Source organism: Scyliorhinus torazame, chromosome 12 (genome assembly GCF_047496885.1).
Source record: "Scyliorhinus torazame isolate Kashiwa2021f chromosome 12, sScyTor2.1, whole genome shotgun sequence".
Lineage (NCBI taxonomy): Eukaryota > Metazoa > Chordata > Chondrichthyes > Carcharhiniformes > Scyliorhinidae > Scyliorhinus > Scyliorhinus torazame.
The window spans coordinates 193,637,724-193,662,801 of record NC_092718.1 but is presented as its reverse complement, the minus strand read 5'-3'; the positions used below and the strand labels follow the sequence as shown (position 1 = coordinate 193,662,801).

General features: G+C 47.7%; 1 protein-coding gene across 3 annotated transcripts in view; it reads left to right on the top strand.

Annotated features, from left to right (window-relative positions):
• LOC140386836 (zinc finger and BTB domain-containing protein 11-like) overlaps nt 1–10,976 on the top strand; it is a 28,977-nt gene extending 18,001 nt beyond the window's left edge. For all 3 annotated transcript variants that reach the window (XM_072469576.1, XM_072469572.1, XM_072469573.1), the window contains 4 exons: nt 952–1,096; nt 2,721–2,832; nt 6,308–6,471; nt 7,066–10,976. In XM_072469576.1, coding sequence (XP_072325677.1) covers nt 952–1,096; nt 2,721–2,832; nt 6,308–6,471; nt 7,066–7,376 — 732 coding nt within the window. In that variant the 3' untranslated portion in view covers nt 7,377–10,976. The remainder of the gene's footprint in view (nt 1–951; nt 1,097–2,720; nt 2,833–6,307; nt 6,472–7,065) is intronic.
• Nucleotides 10,977–25,078: the final 14,102 nt, after the last annotated feature.

The following is a 25,078-nucleotide window of genomic DNA, read 5'->3' as shown; positions in this document are numbered from 1 at the left end:
TGGGTGCATTTTGGGAATGAGATGGGATTGGGGTTGGTTGTAATGAAAATTTTGTTTGAATAAAAATATATATTTTAATATACTGCAAAAAATATTGTTATATATATATATATATTTTAAAATCTGACCTTCCAGTCATGACTTTTTCTTGTACCATTAGCAACATGCTATTTCCAAAGTTGCTAAAAATCACTCAACTTTAGGTTAAAGAAATAAAATGAATAACCGCTGTTCATCCCATAGAACATGTAGCAGGAGAGATGAAAGATCAACATGTGACCTTCTGACTTGTGCCTGCAAGTCAGCATATCCACTAACCTTGCAGGAGGTTGCTGAGTCGTCGTGGCAGTCTTTAAATCATTTTTCAAGAATCATCTTCAGTTTAGTGGCTTTATTGATACACGAGTCCGTCCCATGAGTATTTGCACCCGAGACATTTACTGTCCTGTCACAAGAATTTTTCCTAAGTTTGCGGTTATTATCAAAGCAAAATAGATAGCCTGCGACTTTAATGTTGAGTCACTACAAAGCATATCTTAACATCTTTGCACATAGGATTGCTGCCTGTGGTTTGAATCAACACAAAGAGCTGTTGTAATTAATCAGGATTCCATATATACTCCCATTGTGATACCCGTAACCTACAATTTGACATTGTTCATGATTTCCTCCTTTTTACATCCCGAGTATAATTTTGAACACTCCATTCAGATTTGTGATCGTTTTGACAATGTCATAATTACACCACAGAATCTGCACCATCATGTTTCATTCAGCATCCTGTTCTGTTACGATTTACAAAGCTTGCCTAGCTCTTGATTTCTGTTGTATTCTTTCAGACGTATGTATTGTGTCGCACCTTTGCCGCAACGCTAGACAAAAGCTTGAAGCTATTTGTACCTCTTGTAAGCATGTTCAAAATGGGCTGAACACTCTTAATTACTTTGGCAGATCTGTGACAAGTCTTTTGCCTACACCCACAACTTGAAGCTTCACTTGAAATTTCACCAAGAAGCAAAAGACTACCGTTGTGAATTGTGTGGAAAAGAATGTGTCAATGCCAGTTCTTTGTGGTACCACAAACTTACACACTCGGGTATGTTTTCTAGAATGTTCATTTTCTTTTTTTTTTCGTGGAGTTCCTCGTTCACAGAAGTTGATGAGCCTCCTGTTCTTCAGTACTGTGCAGTATTAACAGTGCTTTAATTTAGTGGTAACCAGTGTGGTCAAACTGATGATGACACCAGAATAATATACTAACTTTAAAGTTTATTTTGTAATCAAGTTATAATTATTTTTTAAAGAATGAGCTTGCATTTATATCGTGTCTATAAATAATGTCCCAAAGAATGTCACAATTAAACACCTGCTTTTGAAGTGCAGAAAGAGATGTTTTATAAACAAATATTTCAGCCACTTTGTGCATAATAAAGCCACACAAATGAAAAATGTGAACTATAACTAGTTAATCTGTTTTAAGGTCATAGTTTTACAGCACAGAAAGTGTCCCTTTTGGCCCATTGTGTCTGCGCTGGCCATCAACCTATATTCTAATCCCATTTTCCAGAACTTTGTTTGTAGCTTTGTCTGCTATGGCTTCTCAAGTGCTCATCTAAAAGCTTCTTAAATGTTGTGGGGGTTCCTGCCTCTGCCACCCTTTCAGGCAGTGAGTTCCAGATTTCCACCCCCTCTGGGTCCTCTCATTCGCTCTAAATCTCATGCCCCTTACCTTAAACCTATGACCCCTCTACGAAGGATAAAAGGTTATTCCTATCTACCCCCATAAGATATAGGAGCAGAATTAGGTCATTTAATACGTTGAGTCTGCTCTGCCATTCAATCATGGCTGATATGTTTCTCATCCCCATTCTCCTGCTCCCCCCCCCCCATAACCCCTGATCCCTTTCATTTGTGCACCTCAATCAGGTTTCCCCCTCAGTCTTCTCTGCTTTAAAGAAAAGTTAATCCTACTCCGCCTCTCTTAATAACTGAAACATTCCAACCCAGGCAACATCTTGGTGAATCTCCTTTCACCCTCTCTCGTTCAATCATATTCTTCCTGCAGTGTGCCAGCCAGAAAGGCAAGAAAGTACTCTAGCTGTGTTCTAACAAGTGTTTTATACAGCTCCATCATACCCTCCCAGCTCTTGTATTCTAAATGCCTCGGCTAGTAAAAGCAAGTGTCCCATATTCCTCCTTAAACACCTTGCCTTCCTGTCCTGCTGCCTTTCACGGATCTTTGGACATGCACCAAGGTCCCTCTCTGTTCTTCCTAGCATCTTACAGTTCATTGTGTATTCCCTTACATTGTTAGTGCTCCCAAACTGGATCACCTCTCATTTTTCCGTGTTAAATCCCATTTGCAACTGTTCTGCCTATCTGACCAGCCTGTGGTGGTATTTAAGAGAGAGCGAGAGGTTGATTGATTTACATAGGATAAGCTTCCCACAAAAGTAATTGAGAGCATTCTAAATCCACTTGAATAGTCAGTTGAGGCTTCAGTTTGACACCTCATTGGAACAATGGCAATTCAACACTCCCTCAGCACCTCACTGAAACGCATGTGCTCGAGTTCAGGAATGGGGCTTGTACCCAGGATCTTCTCGCTCTGAGGTAAAAGTATTACCAATTGAGCGAAACTGCAGCTGGGTTTCTAATCTAGTTTAAATTCATATCTAATTTCAAAGTGTGCATTTACATTGAGTTCTCTCTTTGGACAGATGAACTGCAGTATTGCTGTATCCTGTGTGGAAAGAGATTTAAAACGCCTTCAGGTTATAATCGGCATAAGAAAAAGCATCATTTATCAGAAGCGACGTTCCCCTATAATCAGTTGAGTATTGTTGTTTTAAATATTATGCGAATGTACATGTGCCCTTCAAGTGTTGTGTCACTTTTGGCACTCTATACTTCAAATTATTTAAAACAAACCTTTTTGTTTTCTCTCTTCTTTAAGCCATTAAAAAAAAATGATATTGCTGTTAATTTCTTACCCAACAGCCAGCCACTTTTCAGTTCTTAAGCCTTTTAGTTTGATATAAAGGTGAAAGTATTTTGGAAATTAGTACAACTATGTTTCCGGTATCACATGCAATCTGCAAAGTCATTGACTTGAAAGCTTTTTCAGTTAATGGCAAGTGTCGACCTTCCTGGCAGTCAATCAGATGACTATGTCATTGCGGTTTGAACATTAAACAGGCATTGAGAAATTGCCAGTGGTGCAAATGTTGACTGATTCCCAGCCACTGCTCTTGAGGAGTTGGAGAGTGGACATGATGAGATGATTCAATGAAAAAAAGGCAGTGGTGTCTTCAGATGCAATGCAAGAATGTGTGATTTTGTGTTCCCTGCCGGGGAATGGAATGCTTTCTATGAGTGGCACTTATTAGCAGCAGGAGGGAACTGCCAAGTTGGTTTTGGGCCAAATAGAGAGGATCCTCCACCCTATCCTACTTATTGATCTTTTGTAGCATGGAAGCAAAATTTTCCATTTCTGGGCCAGTTTCCTTTCAATATTTGTGGGAAATTGGCAATTATACCAGAAGTCAGGCAGGTTTTTTTTTGCTGTGGCTCTGCATCCACTGGGAAGTGGATTGTGACAGCTCGAACTAACTTCATTTAGGACCCTTTAAACTGGCAGAAAGAGAAGTCTTTCAATCCATGTCTGGGCTGGATTGGATCCAAGTATTCGAGGTGAAAATACAGTGCATTAAACCAATACCAGCCATCCTCCTGGAGTAACTAATTCATTTACTGCTGCAGTTGAAGGTGATACCTGCATTCATTATCACTGTCACAGCAAACCTGTCCTTTTTTAAAAAAATGAAAATGAAACACAATTCTTACATACCTGCTTATTAAATAGATTCTGCTAACGTTGCAGAATATGGGCATATGCATGTTTTTTAAGGATGCTTCTGATGCCTGTATTGCCAATTGCCGTCTCTTATTTTGAAATCAAGTGTATTTCTGATTCATTTCTTCTCTCTCATTACTTAGTCCACCGGTTCCACTGTTCCTACACATTATTGCAGGATGTGATTTGTACCTGTGATTTCTCACACTGAGTAATATTGCTGATGGTTGCTTCCTGGTGACCCTGTTATGTATGTCAGTTGAGCGACTCCTTTTTTGCCTTTGATAATCAAAATGGTAAAGTTCATTCATGGGGGATGTTCTAACAGATAGGAGAGATGTAACTGCTCCTTTCTCTCCAGTTCTCCCATCATAGGTGTGTCTCACAACCTCCACCTAGCAGTAGCTGGCTGCTGATTCTGCTTATTCCAGTTACAATCCAACTCTTCCCCCGCCCCCCCCTCCCTGAGGAAGATGTCTGACCATCATTCAGCACCTTGCTGCACTTGAGAGGGGCGGCCATCTCATAGAATCATAGAATTTGCAGTGCAGAAGGAGGCCATTCGGCCCATTGAGTCTGCACTGGCACTTGGAAAGAGCACCCCACTTAAGCCCACACCTCCACCCTATCACAGTAACCCAGCAACCCCACCTAACCTTTTTGGACACTTAAGGGCAATTTATCAAGGCCAATCCACCTAACCTGCACATCTTTGGACTGTGGGAGGAAACCGGAGCACCCGGAGGAAACCCACGCAGACACTGGGAGAACGTACAGACTCCGCACAGACAGTGACCCAAGCCGGGAATCGAACTGCTAACCATTGTGCTACCGTGCTGCCCTGGAGGGAATCTTCAGTTCCATAATAGAGCACAATGATGTAGCGTCCTACTCTATCCATGTCGAGGCAGAATTGACAGGTCACATGTTGCGCAGGCAAGAAGCTGTCAGGTATATTTCCCTGTCTAATGAATTAGCTGATCAGCATTGGGCCAGCAGGTCCAGTGCTGAATGAACAGTTGTATTAATAACGCATAGATGGATTTAAGGGGAAGCTCGGTAAACACAAATGGAAGAAGTGAATAGAAGAATATGCTGATGTAGGGTTAGATGAAGAGGGAGTGGGAGGAGGCTCATGTGGAACATAAATGCCATGGTGCAGTTGGGCTAAATGGCTGTATTTGTGCTGTAGAGTGTATGAAACTCCTATTGACCGTGGTACTTTTAAGCTAGGGAGGTAGGGTGCAGTGGACAAAATCAATCAGGACTTTTCTCCTGATCTCTATCCAGTGTGTTCTTTTGGAAACTGTTCATTTATGGAGAGTGGGTGAAGCTCCAGGCAGTTGAATAGATCAATGACACCTCATTTTTAGGGTTGTATTCAGATTGGAGGGGGAAAGATTGGTAAAAGGAACGTATATCGGTCACTCTCTGGAGAATTGAGACCAAGTGTAGCCTTCAGGTGAACTGGAGATTTAGAGGTCAGGAATAATTGGAGCAAATGTAATTCGGTCTGCATTTCAAAATCATTGCAGTGTTTCCTAATTTTTAATTTGTGTATTGATTTTATATTATTATGTAATTAAATAGCCAAACGTCCAACATTTCAGGAAGCAGAAAAGTAGTAAAGTTTTTGGAGCATTGGAATTTCTCTGCAGGGCTGGCTGAGGACCCTGAAAATGATCAACTTTGATCACCAGGGTTGATTAATGGATTGATTGATTTATTGTCACATGTACTGAAGTACAGTGAAAAGTATTTTTCTGCGGCCAAGGGAACGTACACAGTACTTACATAGTAGACAAAAGAATAATCGACAGAGTACATTGACAAATGGTACATCAACAAATAGTGATTGGTTACAGTGCGGAACAAGGGCCAAACAAAGCAAATACATGAGCAAGAGCTGCATAGCATGTCATGAATAGTGTTCTTACAGGAAACAGATCAGTCCGAGGGAGAGTCATTGAGTCTAGTAGCTACAAAGTGACCAGTTTCCATCCTAAATATGGATGTAGGAATTTATAATGGGAAAAAAATTACAAAGATTTGACAACAAGAAATACATGCAAATGTAAGAATTAATATAAAGGCTATTATTATTAAATAGTTAATCAGGGTTCGGCATACATTTAAAACATATTATTGAAGAATGTTACACAATTATGTGCATTTTTAAAAATGGTATTGTTGTGGCACAGTAATGTGGTGCCTGAATGCATTGTGGTGAGGATGTTAATAGAGATGGACTTCTGCTACAAATTCTTGATTTAGGTTGTGCAAATGAAGGGAGACAGACTCTAGTCTCAGTGAACGAGCAAATTAAAGGTCACGTCAATAGGGAAAGACCCGGAGTGGATCACTCCAGAGAAATCATTTAGGTTCTTGAGCCTGTACAGTCGCTCCTGTCATTAACTATTACAAAAAGAAAAATTGGAGTGTTTTATTTAGGTGTAAAGCATGCGGCAAGGTGTTTTGTGACTGCAAACAGGCAAGAAGAACACATTGTGAAGACAGACCACGAATCAATCGAACCGTGGAGCACATTTGTGAGCATTGCGACAAGATATTCAACCAAATCGAGGACTATCGTAAACACATGACTCAACACACAGGTACAATCTGAGTTCAACAAATGGCCAGATTCTAAAGATAATTTACATCTCCACCTCTTGGTGTACAATTGTGTTATCAGCCAGAATGAAAGACAGTTTGTTAATATATATGATTCACTGAGGTGTAAGACCATGTTATAAAGAATGCTAATTTTTCAAGATAAGTTGTAAACTCTCTTATCTACAAGAAGTCAGATCCTCTGCTGGGCAATTGACTTTTGACGCAGCCCTACTGTGTCTCCGTCATTTCACTGCTGTTAAATACATTGATTTGCGGGCGGCACGGTGGCGCAGTGGTTAGCACTGCTGCCTCGCGGGGCTGAGGACCCGGGTTCGATCCCGGTACCGGGTCACTGTCCGTGTGGAGTTTGCACATTCTTCCCGTGTCTGCGTGGGTCTCGCCCCCACAAACCAAAAAGATGTGCAAGGTAGGTGGATTGGCCACGGTAAATTGCCCCTCAATTGGGAAAATAATAATTGGGTACTCTCAGTTTATATTTAAAAAACGATACATTGGTTTGCATACAAATCTCGTTGCAAATATTTGACCCTTTGACAGAGTATGTTGTCTTTTCTGTATTTGTTTTGATGCAGGCCTAAAACCATTCCAGTGCCTGACTTGTGGTTTGTCCTGGGCGGATCCCCGCTCACTACGGCACCATATTCGTGAGCACACCGGCGAAAAACCTTACATCTGTGCCATCTGTCGGGATCCTCACATTGATGCGCGGAGTTTGCGGCTACACATGAAAAAGCTGCATGGAAGCGCCGTTCCAAAGCGTATTACGCTTAAAAGGGAACCACTGCCTCTACACAGATACTCAACACACTTGACCCATGATATGTTTATGTCACCAGGAACAGAGCAGGAGGATGATGATTCAGTGAATGAGTCAAAGCAATAGGATATGATACTGCGGGAGAATGAAAAGCAGTCCAACCATTTCTCATGAGCACTCCCAAAAATCTTCCCATCCTGTCTATTCAAATTTTCTAACTTTCTTGAATGAGCCAAGTACTGCCTCTGTTTTAGAATGGAGAAGTGAAAAATCCAGGTATTGAATTGTCTGCAGGATCACTTGAGCAGCGAGTGGCTTGCGCAAAGTTAAACTTTTTTTTTCAAAGCCTGTGAAAAGAGAACTTTTTCTGTGATGCAAATAGTTTTTGACATTTATTAATATACCTTGTTAAAAAACTTTTAAGTAGTGAGAACATGTTAAGACATCGTAAATATAGTAAGAAAGTTCAGAAGTGTAACTACTACACTCTTTCCACCTCCCCCACCCGCCCCAAATGTTGACAATAGAAATCCACTATTAATTTAAACAGTACTGAGATGGAACAAGGCGTTCCGTGATTTGCAATTTTGAACTAGTATATTACAGAGGGAAGCAGCTTTATTTTTTTCATTTTGTTGTCCTGGTTCACATACTCCGTTTTAGCATCCCGAATTATCGATGAGATTGGCATTATTCATAAAATGCTGATGATCCACGTGTGGTTGCCTTTGATGACTTCATGACTTTTAATGATAATTAGCATACGGTGTAGAGGGCACATGAGGAGACGCTTTTAAAATGTACCTGGATCTGCACCTTAAGTGCTGTAAGCTACAGGGCAATGGACTGGGTGCAGGAAGGTGGGGTTAGAAAGGGCACTTGGGTGTCCTTGGTCTGGCATGTACAAGATGGGTTGAACTCCTTCTGTGCTGCAACTTTTCTACGGTTCTATGACTTAACATTTTTTTTCATAATTATGATTGGCTCTCGTGAGCTAAATTTTTTAAATATACATCTGTGTTAAATAAGGAAACAATAAGTTCTGACTTTTCATTGAGAAGGACGTAGCATGTTAGGTGATTTATAACTGCAGATTTTGGTTCTTTCCCATGAGCAGTTGGAGCTAGTTGTGATTTTTTTTTTTGATGAACAGATTTGGCTATTTTAATGCGTTAATTGAAGCGAATGTCCCAAAGCCCAGTGGAACGTGGTCCTGAGGCAACAGAAGCCATGTCTGGACAATGTCAGTGTTTGGGCTGATGGCCAAAGGAATGTAGATCTGGTACACTGCCAGGGATTCCTGCAGGCACTCTAAAGGAAGTATATACCTCAGCAATTTGAGAGAGGTTAAAGTGTTTTTTTTTCCAAGGACTAAGCAGGATTTATTTTTTAATAGGGAATTTTTTGACCTTTTTTTCTGGATGTACCATGTACTTTCTTCCATGCCGTCAAACTTTCGGTATCTTCATTTAATCGTTGCTTCAATAAGGTTGAATAGTGGACATTTTTAAATGCTGTTTCATCTTGTACTGCAACCCATGAAAATGGCAGAATTGCCAGCTGCTAAAATGATAAAGTATCTGTTATATTTAATGGTACCTTTCAGGAACTTATGGCCATTTCATCTTCTTTAAAGTATTTGTGAGCTCTGGAATTTATGTTTACCAGATGCACTGCTATTGAGTTATGTTGACAACTCTTCCAGAAACATACATCGAGGCTGGGGCTGCCCTGATCAGTCTGACTAAACTAACTTCTGGAATCTAGCACTCTGTCCTACAGGTGATAGAACTGCACTCATGTAAATGAGCATGTAGCACTACTGAGGTGGTTTAGTGCTCCTGTTCGCTGCTTTGTGGCAACTACTTCTTTACAGAAACATTTATAAAATCTGTCAGAAGGCTGATAATAGATGAGACAACAGCAGATTGTACACATCACACACTAAAAATGAGAAAGGTGGGAGTTTGTACATTAATGCAGCGAGTATTGAAGCGCGAGTATTGAAGCAAGTACTGCTGTCAACAAGTTGTGTTGAAAATTTGCCCAATGTAACTAAATTGAAATGCTGTCCTTTAACTGTTCTCTTCCCCTCGTCTGTCATTCTCTTCCCCCTCGTCCCCTTTGGCTGCATATTAAACATGTCTCGTACATAGCTAAATCCAATAAAATTAATATTTTTAGATGTGTATTTACTTGTTTTACATGATTTTTATCTTTACTACAAAACCTTAAAAGATAAAAGCACACCTATTCATTCTAACAAGCCTGGAATATTAACAGAGTTAACACAACTAACTTGTTTACACTAGCTATGTGCAAACTCCACACAGACGGTGACCCAAGACCAGGGTCGAACCTGGGTCCTCGGCGCCATGGGCAGCAGTGCTAACCACTACGCCCCCTGCCGCCCAACCTGCAGCTTTGTTATTCCTTCTATTAAAATACACCGCCTCATATTTGTCTTCACTGAAGTTCATTTACTTGCCTGTTCTGTTGCAACCTTCCTCAGTATTAACTGCATTCCCCAATTTGGTGTTATCCACAAATTTTGAAATTGTGCAGCTGATTACGGAGTCCAGATTAGGTATGCATATGGTGAGCAACACAGATCCTTGTGGAACATCACTTTCCACCTACCTGAGTAACTATGTTTAACACCTACTCTGTTTTCTGTAGTCAGCTTGCTAGCCAGTCTACTACTTGTCCCCTGAGGCGGGATTCTCCCCTACCCAGCGGGGCGGGGGATCCCGGCGTGATGGAGTGGCGGGAACCACTCCGGCGTCGGGCCGCCCCAAAGGTGCGGAGACATCCGCACCTTCAGGGCCCAAGCCCTCACCTTGAGGGGCTAGGCCCGCGCCGGAGTGGTTTCCGCTCCACCGGCTGGCGTGGAAGGCCTTTGGCGCCACGCCAGTCAGGGCCGAAAGGACTTTGCCGGCCTGCGTAAGTCCACGCATGTGCGGGAGCGTCAGCGGCTGCTGATGTCATACCCGCGCATGCGCAGGGGAGGGGGTCTCATCCGCTTCCACCATGGTGAAGACCATGGCGAAGGCGGAAGAAAAAGAGTGCCCCCACGGCACAGGCCCGCCCGCGGATCGGTGGGCCCCGATCGCGAGCCAGGCCACAGTGGGGGCACCTCCCGGGGCCAGATCGCCCCCCCCCCCCCCCAGGACCTCACCGGTAAGGTAGGTGGTTTAATCCATGCCGACGGGAGAGGGTTGACAGCGGCGGGACTTCGGCTCATCGCGGGCCGGGGGTGAGCCCGCCGACCGGCGGGGCGCGATTCCCGCCCCCGCCGAATCTCTGGTGGCGGAGAATTCGGGACACGGCGGGGGCGGGATTCACGCCAGCCCCCGGCGATTCTCCGACCCGGCGGGGGGTCGGAGAATCCCGCCCCTGACTCCATATATTCTGACCTTCATCATGAGGCTACCTTTATCAAAGAACTGATGGCTCCACGTGTAGCTTTGAGACAGCATCATCTTATGAATGAGCCAAAATTACAGTGATCTTGTTGGGCTAGAAGTGGATTCATGAATAATTAAAGAGTTCAACTAAGTCCCTTGATATTGGTGATGTAAGACAGAGACCGTGTTGCTCACAGTGTGCTGTTCTTGCACTGGAGTTTTTACAATGTGTATTTTGAAAGTATTTTATTTTGTCCTGCCAACTGTATGACAAAGGAGAATCTTAAAATTTGAAAATAAAAATTTGACACTGCAATAAGGTTTTTTTTCTGCTAATTTTATCAATATTTGATTGCACAAATTGATCAAAGGCACTCGCCAATTTTTACAGATGCACCATACACAGAAAGCTCCATCACAACCTGATATGCCAACTGCGGCACAAGACCGTAAAAATCTACAGAGAGTCATGAACACAGCCCAGTCCATCACTCAAAACCACTGATAAATGCACTGAGGGGATCAAATCCGAGTAAAATAAAGAACGAGGTTCATGTTGCAGAATACACACGACTAAACAAATTCCTGTCTTGTAAAAGGCACAGTGGCTGCAAATAACAGCCGGATTTTCATCACAGCTAATAAAATTACTTCCAGAGGCGACCTTTAAAATTATATTTCTTCAATATTGTTAAGAATTTATTAATCCCAACAAAATAGAGGCATTTCTTACATTTTTCAATAAGAGCTAAAATGTTGTTCCATATATTTCGTAATTGATTTTTTATTTTAAAAATAAATTAGAATTTATTTGCTCTCTGACACATCATGGTCACCTGCTTTTGTGGTGGAAGTGTTGCCTTTAAACTGATTTTAGAGGCCTAAAATCCTGATTGCAACTCTTACTGGGGGAAGTGAATTTTACAACCAAATTAGACATGCCGATCAGTTAAACTGGTATCTTTAATAATTATTTTTTTATAAACATTTTATTGAGGTATTTATGGTTTTATAACAATAACAGAAGAAACCGTGTACATATAAATATAGTGCAAAAACCGTCTTCCTCCCTCATAGGTCCCACCTTTTCTAACACCCTACTCTAAACTAAACGAAACCCCAACCAACCAACCCGCCCCCCCCCCCCCCCCTTCTGCTGACGGTTAATTTTTCCCAAAGAAGTCCACGAACGGCTGCCACCTCCGGACGAACCCTAACATTGACCCTCTCAGGGCGAACTTGGTTTCCTCCAGACAGAGAAAGCTAGCCATGTCAGTTAGCCATGTCTCTGACTTCTGGGGCTCTGAGTCCCTCCAAGCTAATAATATCCTACTCCGGGTTACCAGAGAGGCAAAGGCCAGAACGTCTCCTCCAGGATTCCCGGGTCTTCCAACACCCTGAAAATCGCCACCTCTGGACTCGGCGCCACCCTTGTTTTCAACACCTTGGACATGACATCCGTACACACCTGCCAGAATCCCTAAGCTTTGGACATGCCCAGAACATATTGACATGGTTCGCTGGTCCTCCCGCACACCTTGCACACCTATCTTCTATCCCAAAGACCTCCCAGCCAGTGACAGCGGGAACACGTCCCACCTACGGAAATCCTCCTTCATTTGGTCTGCTAGTTGGGCCAGATTTAGCTTGTGCAGCCGTTCCCATTCCTGCGCCACCTGGATGCCTAGGCACCGGAAAGCTTTCCCCCACCACTCTAAACGGCAGCTTCCCCAATCGCCTCTCCTACCCCCTTGCCTGGATCACGAACATCTCACTTTTCCCCATGTTCAATTTATAACCCCAAAACCGGGGTCACGTGAGCCCGTTGAACGACCTTGAACTGTGTCAGGCTGAGGCTGGCACATGATGTGGACGCGTTGACTCCTCAACACGTCCACCCAGAGACCGTCCTCTATCTCTCCTCCTAACTCCTCTTCCCATTTGTGTTTCAGCTCCTCGGTCTGCATTTCCTGACCCCATGGGTTCCTTATCAATGTCCGAAACCCTTCCTTCTCCCACCCACATTCTGGAAACTACCCTATCCTGTATCCCCCTGGGTGGTAGGAGCGGGAAGGTTGAGACCTGCTTGCGTAGGAAGTCCCGCGCCAGCAGGTACCTAAACTCGTTCCCTCCCGTCAATTCAAATTTCTCCTCCAACTCCCTCAGGCTGGAAAGCTCCCCTCTATAAACATATCTCCCATCCCTAAATCCCTGCTCTCTGCCATCTCCGAACCCTCCATCCAGCCTCCCCGGGGCAAACCAGTTATTATTGCAGATTGGAGTCCAGAGCTCCCACTGCTCCCACATGTCTCCTCCATTGCCCCCAAACTTTCAGGGCCGCAACCACCACGGGGGTGGTGGAGTACCGTGCTGGCGGGAACGGCAGAGGCGCCGTTACCAACGCCCCCAAACTAGTGCCCTTACATGATGCCGCCTTTACTCGCTCCCACATCGACCCCCCCCACAACCCACTTATGGCTATATTCACCGCTCAAAAATAATTACTAATGTTCGGCAGCGCCAGCCCACCCTCCAGCATCCCTTTTTTAACTCGCAGGGTCTTAACCGCCCATACAAAACCAGAGATCACCTTGTTGACCCATTTAAAAAAGAACCGTGGAATAAAGATGGGGAGACAACGAAACACAAACCGGAATCTCGGGAGAACCGTCATTTTCACTGTCTGTACCCTCCCAGCCAGTGACAGCAGGAGCACGTCCCACCTACAGAAATCCTCCTTCATTTGGTCTACTAGTCGGGCGAGATTTAGCTTGTGCAGCCGTTCCCATTCCTGTGCCACCTGGATGCCTAGGCACCGGAAACTTCCCCCCACCACTCTAAATGGCAGCTCCCCCAATCGCCTCTCCTGCCCCCTTGCCTGGATCGCGAACATCTCACTTTTCCCCATGTTCAATTTATAACCTGAAAAACGGCCAAAATCCCCCAGAATCCTCATAATTTCTTCCATCCCTTCCAGTGGGTCCGCCACATATAAGAGCAGGTCGTCTGTGTATAGTGACTCTGTTCCACACACCCCCGGACCCTCGAGGCCCTCAACGCAATTGCCAGCGGCTCTATGGCCAGTGCGAACAACAGTGGGGAGAGGGGGCATCCCTGCCTCGCCCCCGGTGCAGCCTAAAATAGCCCGATGTCAACCTGTTCATTCGAACACTCGCCACGGGCGCCTGATACGGCAGCCTGACCCAGTCAATGAAGCCCCGCCCAAATCCAAACCACCCCAGTAACTCCCACAGATAATGCCATTCCACCCGGTCAAATGCCTTCTCTGCGTCCATTGCGACAACTACCTCTATGTCCCTACCCTCTGGGGGCATCATAATTACATTTAGCAGCCTTCTTCCGTTGGCCGCCAATTGCCTCCCCTTAACAAATCCCGTCTGGTCCTCCCCAATCATGTCCGGAACACAGTCTTCAATCCTTGAGGACAAGATCTTAGCCAACAGTTTGGCATCTACATTTAGTAGGGAGATCGGTCTGTAGGACCCGCATAGCTCCGGGTCCTTATCCCGCTTCAGGATCAACGAGATAGTGGCCTGTGACATAGTCGGGGGAAGCCCCCCTCTCTCCCTTGCCTCATTAAATGTCCTCATCAGCAATGACCTCAGTATCCCAGAGAACTTTTTACAAAACTCCACTGGGTACCCGTCCGATCCCGGGGCTTTACCCGACTGCATGGCCTTCAGCCCTTCTGCTATCTCTTCCAACCCGATCGGGAGCCCCAGCCCTTCTACCAACTCTTCATCAACCTTCGGGAACCGCAGCATCCCCTCCGGCCCAGCTGGGGGTTCCGACTCATACAGCCTGCTGTATAATTTCTTAAACGCCTTATTGACCCCAGCTGAATCTCCAACCAGGTTCCCATCCCTGTCTCTTACTTTCCCAATCTCCCTGGCTGCCTCCCGCTTTCTAAGCTGCTGCGCAAGCATTCTACTGGCCTTCTCCCCATAATTCATAAATCACCCCCCTCGCCTTCCTCAGCTGCTCCACCGCCTTCCCTGTAGTTAACAAGCCAAACTCTGCCTGCAGCCTCCGTCGTTCCCTCAGAAGCCCTGCCTCTGGGGCCTCCGCATATCTCCTGTCGACCTGAAGTATTTCCTTTATCAGTCGGTCTGTCTCTGCTCTGTCCACCTTCTCCCTATGGGCCCGTATCGAGATCAGCTCCCCTCTAACCACCGCCTTCAGCGCCTCCCAGACCACTGCAGCCGAAACTTCCCCCGTGTCAGTGACTTCCAGATAGTCCTGGATACATTTCCTCAGCCGCCCACACACCTCCTCATCCGCTAAAAGTCCCACATCCAGCCTCCAGTGCGGGCGTTGGCCACCCTCCTTTCTCACCTGTAGGTCAACCCAGTTCGGGGCATAATCTGAGATCGTGATCACTGAATACTCAGTGTCCACTACCCCCGTCAGTAAAGCCTTATTCAGGATTTAAAAAGTCAATCTGGGAGTACACTTTATGCATGTGCGAGTAGAAGGAAACCTCCTTCACTCTCGGCCACCCAAATCTCCATAGGTCCACCACCCCCACCTACTCCATAAACCCCTTTAGCTACTTTGCCATTGCTAGTACCCTGCCTGTCCTTGAGCTGGACCGGTCTAGCCCTGGGTTAATAACTGTGTTGAAGTCCCCCCCCCATGACCAGCTTATGCGAATCCAGGTCCGGGATCTTCCCCAACATCCTCCTTATGAACTCCACATCATCACAATTTGGCGCATACACATTCACAAGCACTACCAGCAACCCCTCCAGCTTCCCACTGACCATGATGTACCGACCTCCCACATCCGCAACTATTCTTCTCGCTTGTTGATCAGGATCGCGACCCCTCTAGTCTTAAGAGTCCAGCCCCGAGTGGAAAACCTGCCCGACCCATCCCTTCCTTAATCTGACCTGGTCAGTTACTCTAAGGTGCGTCTCCTGCAACATTGCCACATCCGCCTTCAGTCCCCTCAAATGCGCGAACACGCGTGCCCCCATAACCGGCCCATTAACCCTCTTACGTTCCATGTGATCAGCCTGGTTGGGGGGATTCTTGCACCCGCCCCCCCGCCAATCAACCATCACCTTTCTTGGGCCAGTCTCCAGCCCGCACCCCACGCATCCACAGGCCGCCCAAGACAGCCTCGGTCCCCGACCTTCCTACTGTCCCACAGCAAAAGTCCCTCCCCGTCAGCAGAACATTTCCCCCCCTCCCCGCCCCCAGTAATAGCACGATACGAACAGCCCCCTTCAACAAGCATAACATCTGCTCACCCCCCACTGCGCCTCCATGAGCTAGCCCGCCCAGCTAGCTTGGTGGCCCCCGCCCATGGCGCCAGCCAGACATTTTCCCACCCATTGTTCCCTCCCCCCTTCACCCTTCTTCTTGAAAAGGGTCGATTTTATCTGGTTGAACCCCGCTCTTCTCCTGGCCACGTCCGCGCTCAGATCCTGATATATACGCAGGATGCTGTTCTCCCATTTTCTGGTTGAACCCCGCTCTTCTCCTGGCCACGTCCACACTCAGATCCTGATATATACGCAGGATGCTGTTCTCCCATTTACTGCTCCGTGTCTGTCTGGCCCAAGATATGCTCCTTGTCCAGGTCAGGTACATGTGGTATCTCACCACCATTGCTCTCGGGGGTGGAGGGGTCACCTACACACGGCTTCCTCGCTAGCGTTCCGTGCACCCTGTCCACCTCCAAGGGTCGGGTGAATGTCCCCTCCCCCAGTAGCTTCTCGAACATACCCGCTATGTATGCCCCTGCGTCCGTTCCTTCGGATCCCTCCGGGAGACCCACGATTCTCAAGTTCTGCCGGCGGGACCTATTCTCTACATCCTCCACCTTCTCCTGAAGCCTTTTCTATTGGTCTCTCAACATCCCCACCTCCAACTCCACTGCAGCTTGGTATTCCTCCTGCTCAGTCAGTGCCTTCTCCACTTTCTGGATCGCCCGGTCTTGAGCTTCTGGTCTGAGTTCCAGCCGCGCAATCGATTCCTTAATCGGGTCCAAGCATTCCTGTTTCTGCTTGGCGAAGCCCTCCTGTATGAACTGCAGCAGCTGCTCCGTCGACCGCCTGGTCGTCGAGCCAGAACTCCGGTCGTCCGCCATGCTTTCTCCCACTGCAGCCTCAGCCCAAGCCTTCTCTGTTCGCCTATTTCTTCCTTTGCGAGCACTCCGGGTCCGCCTCTCCATGCACTGATGTTGGTTTCCTCGTCACAGTTGCGTCCAACATCAATTTTCCAAATCAGATCCGACAAAAAATCGGGGAAAAAAGATCCAAAGTTCTGACCCGAGCGCGAGCCACCAAATGTGCGACCTACTCCTTCATAGCCACCACTGGAATTGGTATCTTTAATAATTAAGGGAATATATGAACTTGGGCTAAACTAGTATCTTTCAGAATTAATGGAATATATGATCTTGGGCACAGTTTAACCAAAATATTTCTAAGTGACATTTTGGGTGGTTTGGCGGGGTGTTTCTTGTCGGCTTTTTTGGGTGAGATCTACACAGGTATTTACCCACACTTAAGTCGTTTTTTGGCCTTGAGGCGTTTCTTCCCGGTCTAGCCCGCACTTAGAAATTTTTTCGGCAGTGGGGAGCTGAACCCGCTGGTGGGACCAGCTCCTCAGTGATCGGTTCTCCATTTTGAAAGGGAGCCCCGATCTCTAAATGAGCTTGAGGGGCTCCCACCCAAGGGCAATTTGGCAACCCCCCCCCCTTTCAGGACACCCATCCGTCACCCACCCCAACCCTTTATGAGGCCCCTTCATACCCCCCCATCACCCCTTTTATAGGTATGGCCCTCAGGCCCTGGCCCTTGATAATGCCACCTGGGCAGTACAAGGGTGGCACTGCCATGCTGCCCAAGAACCAGAGGGACAGCCAGGGTGCTATCCTGCACTGAACCTGACCACCCAGTGGTTTCCAATGGCTTGGGAGATGCCCTCTAGGTGTTGTAACTCCTGGTTGTGTGGACCAGTGCTAAACGGCACCATGGCGATGTCTCCCAGGCACGGGCATTGGTTCCCGGGCCAATGGAGAATCGGGCCATCCATATTTAAATTAACCTAAATAATTGGGCAGCACGGTAGTGCAAGTGGATAGCACTGTGGCTTCACAGCGCCAGGGTCCCAGGTTCGATTCCCCGCTGGGTCACTGACTGTGCGGAGTCCGCAGGTTCTCCCCGTGTCTGCGTGGGTTTCCTCCGGGTGCTCCGGTTTCCTCCCACAGTCCAAAGACATGCAGGTTAGGTGGATTGGCCATGATAAATTGCCCTTAGTGACCAAAAAGGTTAGGAGGGATTATTGGGTTACGGGGATAGGGAGGAAGTGAGGGCTTTAGTGGGTCGGTGCAGACTCGATGGGCTGAATGGCCTCCTTCTGCACTGTATGCTCTATGTTCTACGTTCTATGGACACCTGGATCTCGCCCACTGAGGGCGATATCCAGATTGCGAGATCTTGTTAAATCTTGCAAGGCATTCTGAGCGCCGCAAATCTTGCGAGTCTCACAAGATTTAACGGCCTTGCCACATCACTGAGTTGAGCGTGACAAGGCCTCTGATTGTGCCCCTTGTTTCAGATGCTTCCAATGAGGACTCTGGCATGTGAATCTGGGAGGAACTCAGGCTTCCAGAGAACAGCACAGCAGTTTTACCCCTTTAACCAGCATAAGGAGGAAATCAGATAGTCTGTTGGCTAATTACATTGTCCAGACAGGATCTGGTGGTTGTCAACTTCCTAGTTCATAACAAAGTTCTGCATTTCTCAATCCATGAAATTTAATGATAGTTATCTCAAGCTTTGTCTCAAAATTAAGTGATCCAGGCTTGTGCAAATCTCCAGTAATCTTCATCAAATCTGAATTAGGTGGGTGTTAATAATGTTCATGAAAATAAAATAATTTACCTGGACTTTCCCAACACAACCAGTGAACCTGACACTATGTTTCCTCCTTCACATACCTCTGAGGTATTTTAGGTTCCTCTGTGTCACGCACGATTTCTTGACCAAGTGCTGTGCTTCCGCCCATTATCAATCTTCCTGTTTTGAGTAAAGGACTGTCCTCCTTCATGCTGGGCCTCTCTGCCTCCATTGTCCATCCTCTGGCAGCCTAGCTGCGATCCAGAACTCCCAACAGGAGACTTCTGGTGGCAGCCATGAGCTGAGCGGTCCCACAGAACCTCTTCTTGGACCTTTTTGACCCGAGGAACAGGCACCAAACCTGCAAAAAGCCAAGCCAATCGGACCCCATCAACAGCTCAACCGTTTTGGGATACTGGCGGACCACCAGACAGGTCGCAGGGAGAGAAAAACCCCAACATCGGGGCCAGGGGACCAGCGTGGCGATGTGAATCCTGACATGGCGGCCCCAGCAGAGTCACTAACTCTGCCCCAGTCGTCGACGGAGAGGCTGATGGAGTTCATCTCAAGAACTCCAAAAGCAAAGGGAGGCAGTAAAGGAGGACGTAATGTCGGCGATGGAGACGGCAATCGAGGCCCCCATACGTGGGTCAATGGACAGGGTGGAACGACAGCTGGAGGCCCAAGGAGTGACGATCTGGGACGTGGAGAAGGCGGTCACAGAGCATGACTGACGAATCGCCTCACTCGAGACTGAAATAACGACGTTAGCAATGAGCCAAAAGACTGAAGGCCAAGCTAGATGACCAAGAGAACAGGTCTCTGCGCCAAAACCTCTGGATCATTGGGCTACCAGAGGGCACGGAAGGTAGGAGCCCAACCGAGTTCATGTCAAGGATGCTCAGGAAGCTCGTCGGGGACGGGGGCTTCGCTAGACCTCCAGAGGTTAGACCGGGCCCACAGGTCGCTCCGCCAGAAGCTGCGCCGGGGGAACCACCACAGGCAATAATCGTCAGGCTGCACAAAAGCCAAGGCAAAGAACGTATCCTGAGTTGGGCGAGAAACACACGGTCTTGCAAATGGGAAGGACTGGCCATCCTTGTCAACCAGGGTATAGGGGCCGTCTGGCCAAGTGATGCGCGGCACATTTCTACAACTAGGGGCAATTCAGCATGCTATACCCGGTGAGGCTCAGGGTCACATACAAGGACAGGGCAAACTATTTTGTGCCAAGCAACAGACTGGGCAAGAACTGAGTGGGATGGCGCAAAATCATGGACCTCTATGAACGGTGGTGGTGGTGGTGGTGGGGGTGTATACATTGTCTGCGGGTGTCCTTTTTTGTTATCCTTTGGTCTTCTTCACGTTCTCCTCTGTGGTCTTTGCCCCAGAGGGAGGGTAGCCCTTCTATGTCTCTTTCCACGATTGTCTCGTGGGGAATCAGCACATGTATTGGCAATGCAAACTATCCTACAGAGTTCCTGGGTTACCGGGGTTTAGGATTACAGGGCAGGACCCTACACGCAGGAGAGCCAGGCCAATGGGGCGAGGAGGGGTCTGGCACTCCCCCTTGCGCATCGAGGTCAACCCTCCACCAGTCCTAAACAGGGCAACATGAAATAGGGAAGGTAAAGAGCTGGGGCCAGAGGGGGACCTGATGGGTCAGGGTTATTGGGCTCCTTTTCCAGGGGGGTCCACCATACTAGCAAGCATGCTGGCAAATGGGAGTAACGAGAGGGGATGGCCACAGCGGGTCTCCTGAAAGGAAGGGAAGGTCTGGCAGCGGTGGGGGTACATTAGCGGGCTGGGTGGGGGGGCAAAGTTTGAAGGGTACAAGAGGGGAGGGTGGAGAGGGAGGGGGCCGGTAGAGGAGAGGATAGGTTGCTCGATTGAGGGGATAGGGCAGGAGGGGAGGGGGGTGGAGGGTAAATGCTGGTTACACAAGGATATTGATGGAAAGAGGAAAGTGGTGGCCACCTTGAACGGGCCAAGAGCAAAGGCAAACCTGGGCATGGTGTGGCATGTCCACGAGGCAAGCATTGCTGACCCCTAAAGGTTGGGTGGGTGGGGGGTAACCTCCTGTCAAATTAGTTTCCTGGAAGGGCAGCATGTGAAATTAAATTAAATGAAAATCGCGTATTGTCACAAGTAGGCTTCAAATGAAGTTACTGTGAAAAGCCCCTAGTCGCCACATTCCGGCGCCTGATCAGGGAGGCTGGTACGGGAATTGAACCCGCGCTGCTGGGCTTGTTCTGCTTTACAAGCCATCTGTTTAGCCCACTGTGCTAAGCCAGCCCATGTGGCGCAGTGGATAGCACTGGGACTGCGGCGCAGAGGATCCGGGTTCGAATCCCGACCCTGGGTCACAGTCCATGTGGAGTTTGCACATTCTCCCCATGACTGCATGGGTTTCACCCCCACAACCCAAAGATGTGCTGGTTAAGTGGATTGGCTATGCTAAATTGCCCCTTAATTGGAAAAATAAATAAATAAATAATTGGGTACTCTAGATTTATTTTTTAAAATAGTTACCTGGAATGTGAGGGGACTTAATGGCCCAATGAAAAGACTCCGAGTCTTCGCCCACCTGAAAAACCTGAGGATCAATATAATCTTTCTCCAGGAGACGTACCTAAGAACTAAAGACCAGATGAAATAAGGAAGACCTTGGTGGAGAGACATACCAAGCGAGCTTCAACACGAGGGCAAAGGTGGTGGCAATTCTATTTAGCAAGAGCCTTCACGTAGCCTTCATGGCAAACAACACGGCGATGGATCCGGGGGGGCGGTTGCAGCTGGGTTCTGAATGGGATCCCGCTGATACTTGTAAATGCGTATGCCCAAATTAGGACAACGCCGAATTCATCAAAAAGAAAATAGCTGAGATCCCCGACCTCAACTCCCACCAATTAATCATGGGGGGAGACTTCAATTGCATCCTGGACCTGAAAGTAGATAGGTCTAGCCCCAAATCAGGGGCAGAATCGGGAATGGCTAAGGAACTGACTATCTTGATGGAATAGATGGGGGGGGGACGGGACGGGGGGGACCACAGGAGGTTCAGCCACCTGAGGGAGAAGGAGTTCTCCTTCTTCCACATCCACAAGGCCTATTCTCAAATAGACCTCTGTGGTTGGGAAATCAGTGCTTCTAGGAGTAGTATTCTGCAATTGTTATCTCGGACGACGCACCATACTACGTTGATGTGAAGTTGGAGACAAGTCGGATCCAGCACCCCCCATGGAGGCTGGACACGGCCCTCTTCGCTGACAAGGCTTTTTGTGAAAGGATGCCACTAGCCATCCACAGGTACTTGAGCTGCAATCAAAACGGGGTGATTTCTCCTTCCACATTCTCGGCAGCAATAAAGGCAGTGATCAGGAGGGAGATAATAGCATACAGGGCTCATAGGGACAGGGTAGAGAAAGCAACAGTTGATTAACTCCATACTGGAAGTGCATTGGCTGTACTCTGCCAATGGTCAAGAGGTCAAGGGTGCTTGCGCATCTTACAAGTTTGAAAGCCGATGTAGCAATGCTGCAGGAGACTCACTTGAGGGTGAAGGACCAGGTGAGACTTAAAAAGGGCTGGGTTAGTCAGGTGTTTCACTCTGGATTTGACGGAAGGGCACGAGGGGTAGCGGTGTTTATCAGCAAAAGAGTACACTTCTAGATGGAGAAGGTGGTGGCAGATCAGGGGGTAGATATGTGATTGCGACAGGGGCGCTGGAGGGGAGGTTAGTGGCACTGTTAAGTGTATACGGTCCCAATTGGGACGATGTGGGATTCGCAAAGAAGGTGTTTGGGGCCTTCCCTGACTTGGACACACACAAACTGATAGTGGGGGGGGGGGGGGGGGGGGGGGGGGGAGAGAGACTGGAACTTGGTGCAGGAGCCAAGGTTGGACAGGTCACGGCTGCGCTTGCTGCTCCCATCAGTGGGGGGGGCGAAGGCGTTGGCTGGGCTTATGGTGGAAATGGGAAGGGTGGATCCTTGGAGGTTTCTGCACCCGAGGGAACGGGAGTACTTGTTTATCTCAGCAGTCCGTAAGGTATACTCGCGGATTGACCTTTCCGTGGTTGGGAAGGCTTTGCTGGCTGGGGTTAAGGGGTTGGAATACTCGGCAATTGCAGTGTCAGATCATGCTCCGCATTGGGTGGATATGGTACTGGAGAAGGGGGTAGCGCAGAGGCTGGGGTGGAAATTAGATGTGGGACTTTTGGGGAACCAAGTGTTCTGTGAGAAAATTGAAAAGGTAATTGAGGAATATGTAGGTTTCAACTGTACGGGTGAGGTGTCGAAGGCAGTGGTCTGGGAGGCTCTAAAGGCGGTGGTGAGGGGTGAGGTGATTTTGTTTAAGGCCAGGGTGGACAAAGAGGAGAGGTTGGAGCGGCAGAGGGTAATAGATGAGATGTTGGAGGTAGATAGGAGTTATGCAGAAGATGGGGACCCAGCGAAGCTGGAAAAGAGAAAGGAACTACTGGCGAGCTTTGACCGACTATCTACTAGGAAGGCGGTGCGCCACCTGAGAAAGGGTGCAGTTTACGAGCATGGAGATAAGGCGGGATAGGGTGTATGTTAGCAGGTCAGCTCTGGAGGGAGGCAAGGGAAATTGTTCAGGTGAGGGATCGGGCGGGGAAGTTGGTGGTGGCTCCGGATCTGATTAACAAGGTTTTTGAGGCATTTTATGAGAGGTTGCACAGGTCAGAGCCACCTGTGGGAGACCGAGAGATGCAGGAATTTCTCGATGGATTGGAGTACTTGAGGTTAGGGGAGGGGGACAGGGCTACATTAGAAGGAGCAACAGTGGCGCAGGAGATAAAGGATGCGATTGGGAGGATGCAGTTGGGGAGGTGGCAGGGCTGGATGGGTTTCCGATGGAATATTATAAAAAAATCAAGAATAAGTTGGCAGCCCTGATGGTGGGGATGTTTGAAGAAGCGATAGGGAAGGGGGTGTTGCCACAAACTTTGGGGCAGGCATCGATTTCCCTGCTGCTAAAAAAAGATAAGGTTCCTACGGAGTGTGGGTCGTATAGGCCCATATCACTTCTGAATGTGGACGCAAATGTATTGGCGAAGGTACTGGTGGGTAGGCTGGAGGAGTGCCTCCCGAAGGTGATAGGTGAAGATCAGACGGGGTTTGTGAGATGGAGGCAGCTCTTTTCAAACATTAGAAGGGTATTGAATGTTGTTATGGCACCGGCAGAGGGGAAGGAAGCGTTGCGCTGGTCAAGGAGACACAGCCTGAGTGAGTGAGACACAGACAGAGTGAGAATTTGGTAATTTGGTGCAGTGAGGTAATTCGGTGAAGAGTGGGAGAAGGTGCTTTTTCCCGACTGTTTTGTTCTCTCTCTTTCTTCGGGCCTAATTTTGGGAGCCTTACCTGGACACTGTTTCAGGAGGCAGTCACACCTGTCAGAGTAAGTAGTTTAAATCCTGCCAGTGGCCAGGGACAGCAGGGTGTGACTGCAAGTCAGGCAGGTAAAGGGAACCAGCAGTCAGGAACTCAGGAGCCTCAGCCCTTGACCCTGTCCAACAGATATGAGGCACTTGCTCCCTGTGTGAATGGCGAACAGGGCTGCAGGAAGGATGAGTCAGCTGTCCAAGGCACCATGGTTCAGCAGGCCATTCAAGGGGAGGGAGTAAATAGGCAAGTTGTAGTTGTAGGGGATTCTATTATCAGGGGGATAGATAGTATCCTTTGTGAGCAGGATAAAGAGTCCTGCATGGTATGTTGCCTGCCCAGTGCTAGGGTGCGGGACATCTCTGACCGGCTTGAAAGGATACTGGAGAGGGAGGGGAAGGATCCAGTTGTTGTGGTCCATGTCGGTACCAACAACATAGGCAAGTCTAGAAAAGAAGACCTGTTTAGAGATTATAAAGAGCTAGGATTCAAATTAAAGAACAGGTCCTCAAGGGAAATAATCTCCGGATTACTGCCCGAGCCACGTGCAAATTGGCATAGGGAGGCAAGAATAAGGGAAATTAACACGTGGCTGAAAGAGTGGTGTGGGAAAGAGGGGTTCCTTTTCATGGGACACTGGCATCAGTTTTGGGACAGGGGGGGACCTATACCGTTGGGATGGTCTCCACCTGAACCGAGCTGGGACCAGTGTTCTGGCAAAAAGAGTAAATAGGGTGGTCAATAGGACTTTAAACTAGAGATTGGGGGGGAAGGGAAAGTCAGGAAACCAAGAGGTGAAGTAATCAGTGGGAAGTGTAGCTGCTTAGGAATACAAAAAAGCACGAAAAGACAGAACTCAGGAGAGGTTACGATAGTCCCCATCCCACAAAATATGACACAGTGTATGGAAAGGCTCAGTAAACCAAGGTCCACCACACTAAGAAAACAAAAAGGGACAGTCAATATAGAATTAAAGGTGCTATATTTAAATGGGCGCAGTGTACGGAACAAGGTAGGTGAGCTTGTGGCCCAGATTGTGACTGGCAGGTATGATGTGGTAGGCATCACAGAGACGTGGTTGCAGGGGGTTCAGGACTGGCATTTAAACATCCAGGGATTCACAACCTATCGAAAAGACAGAG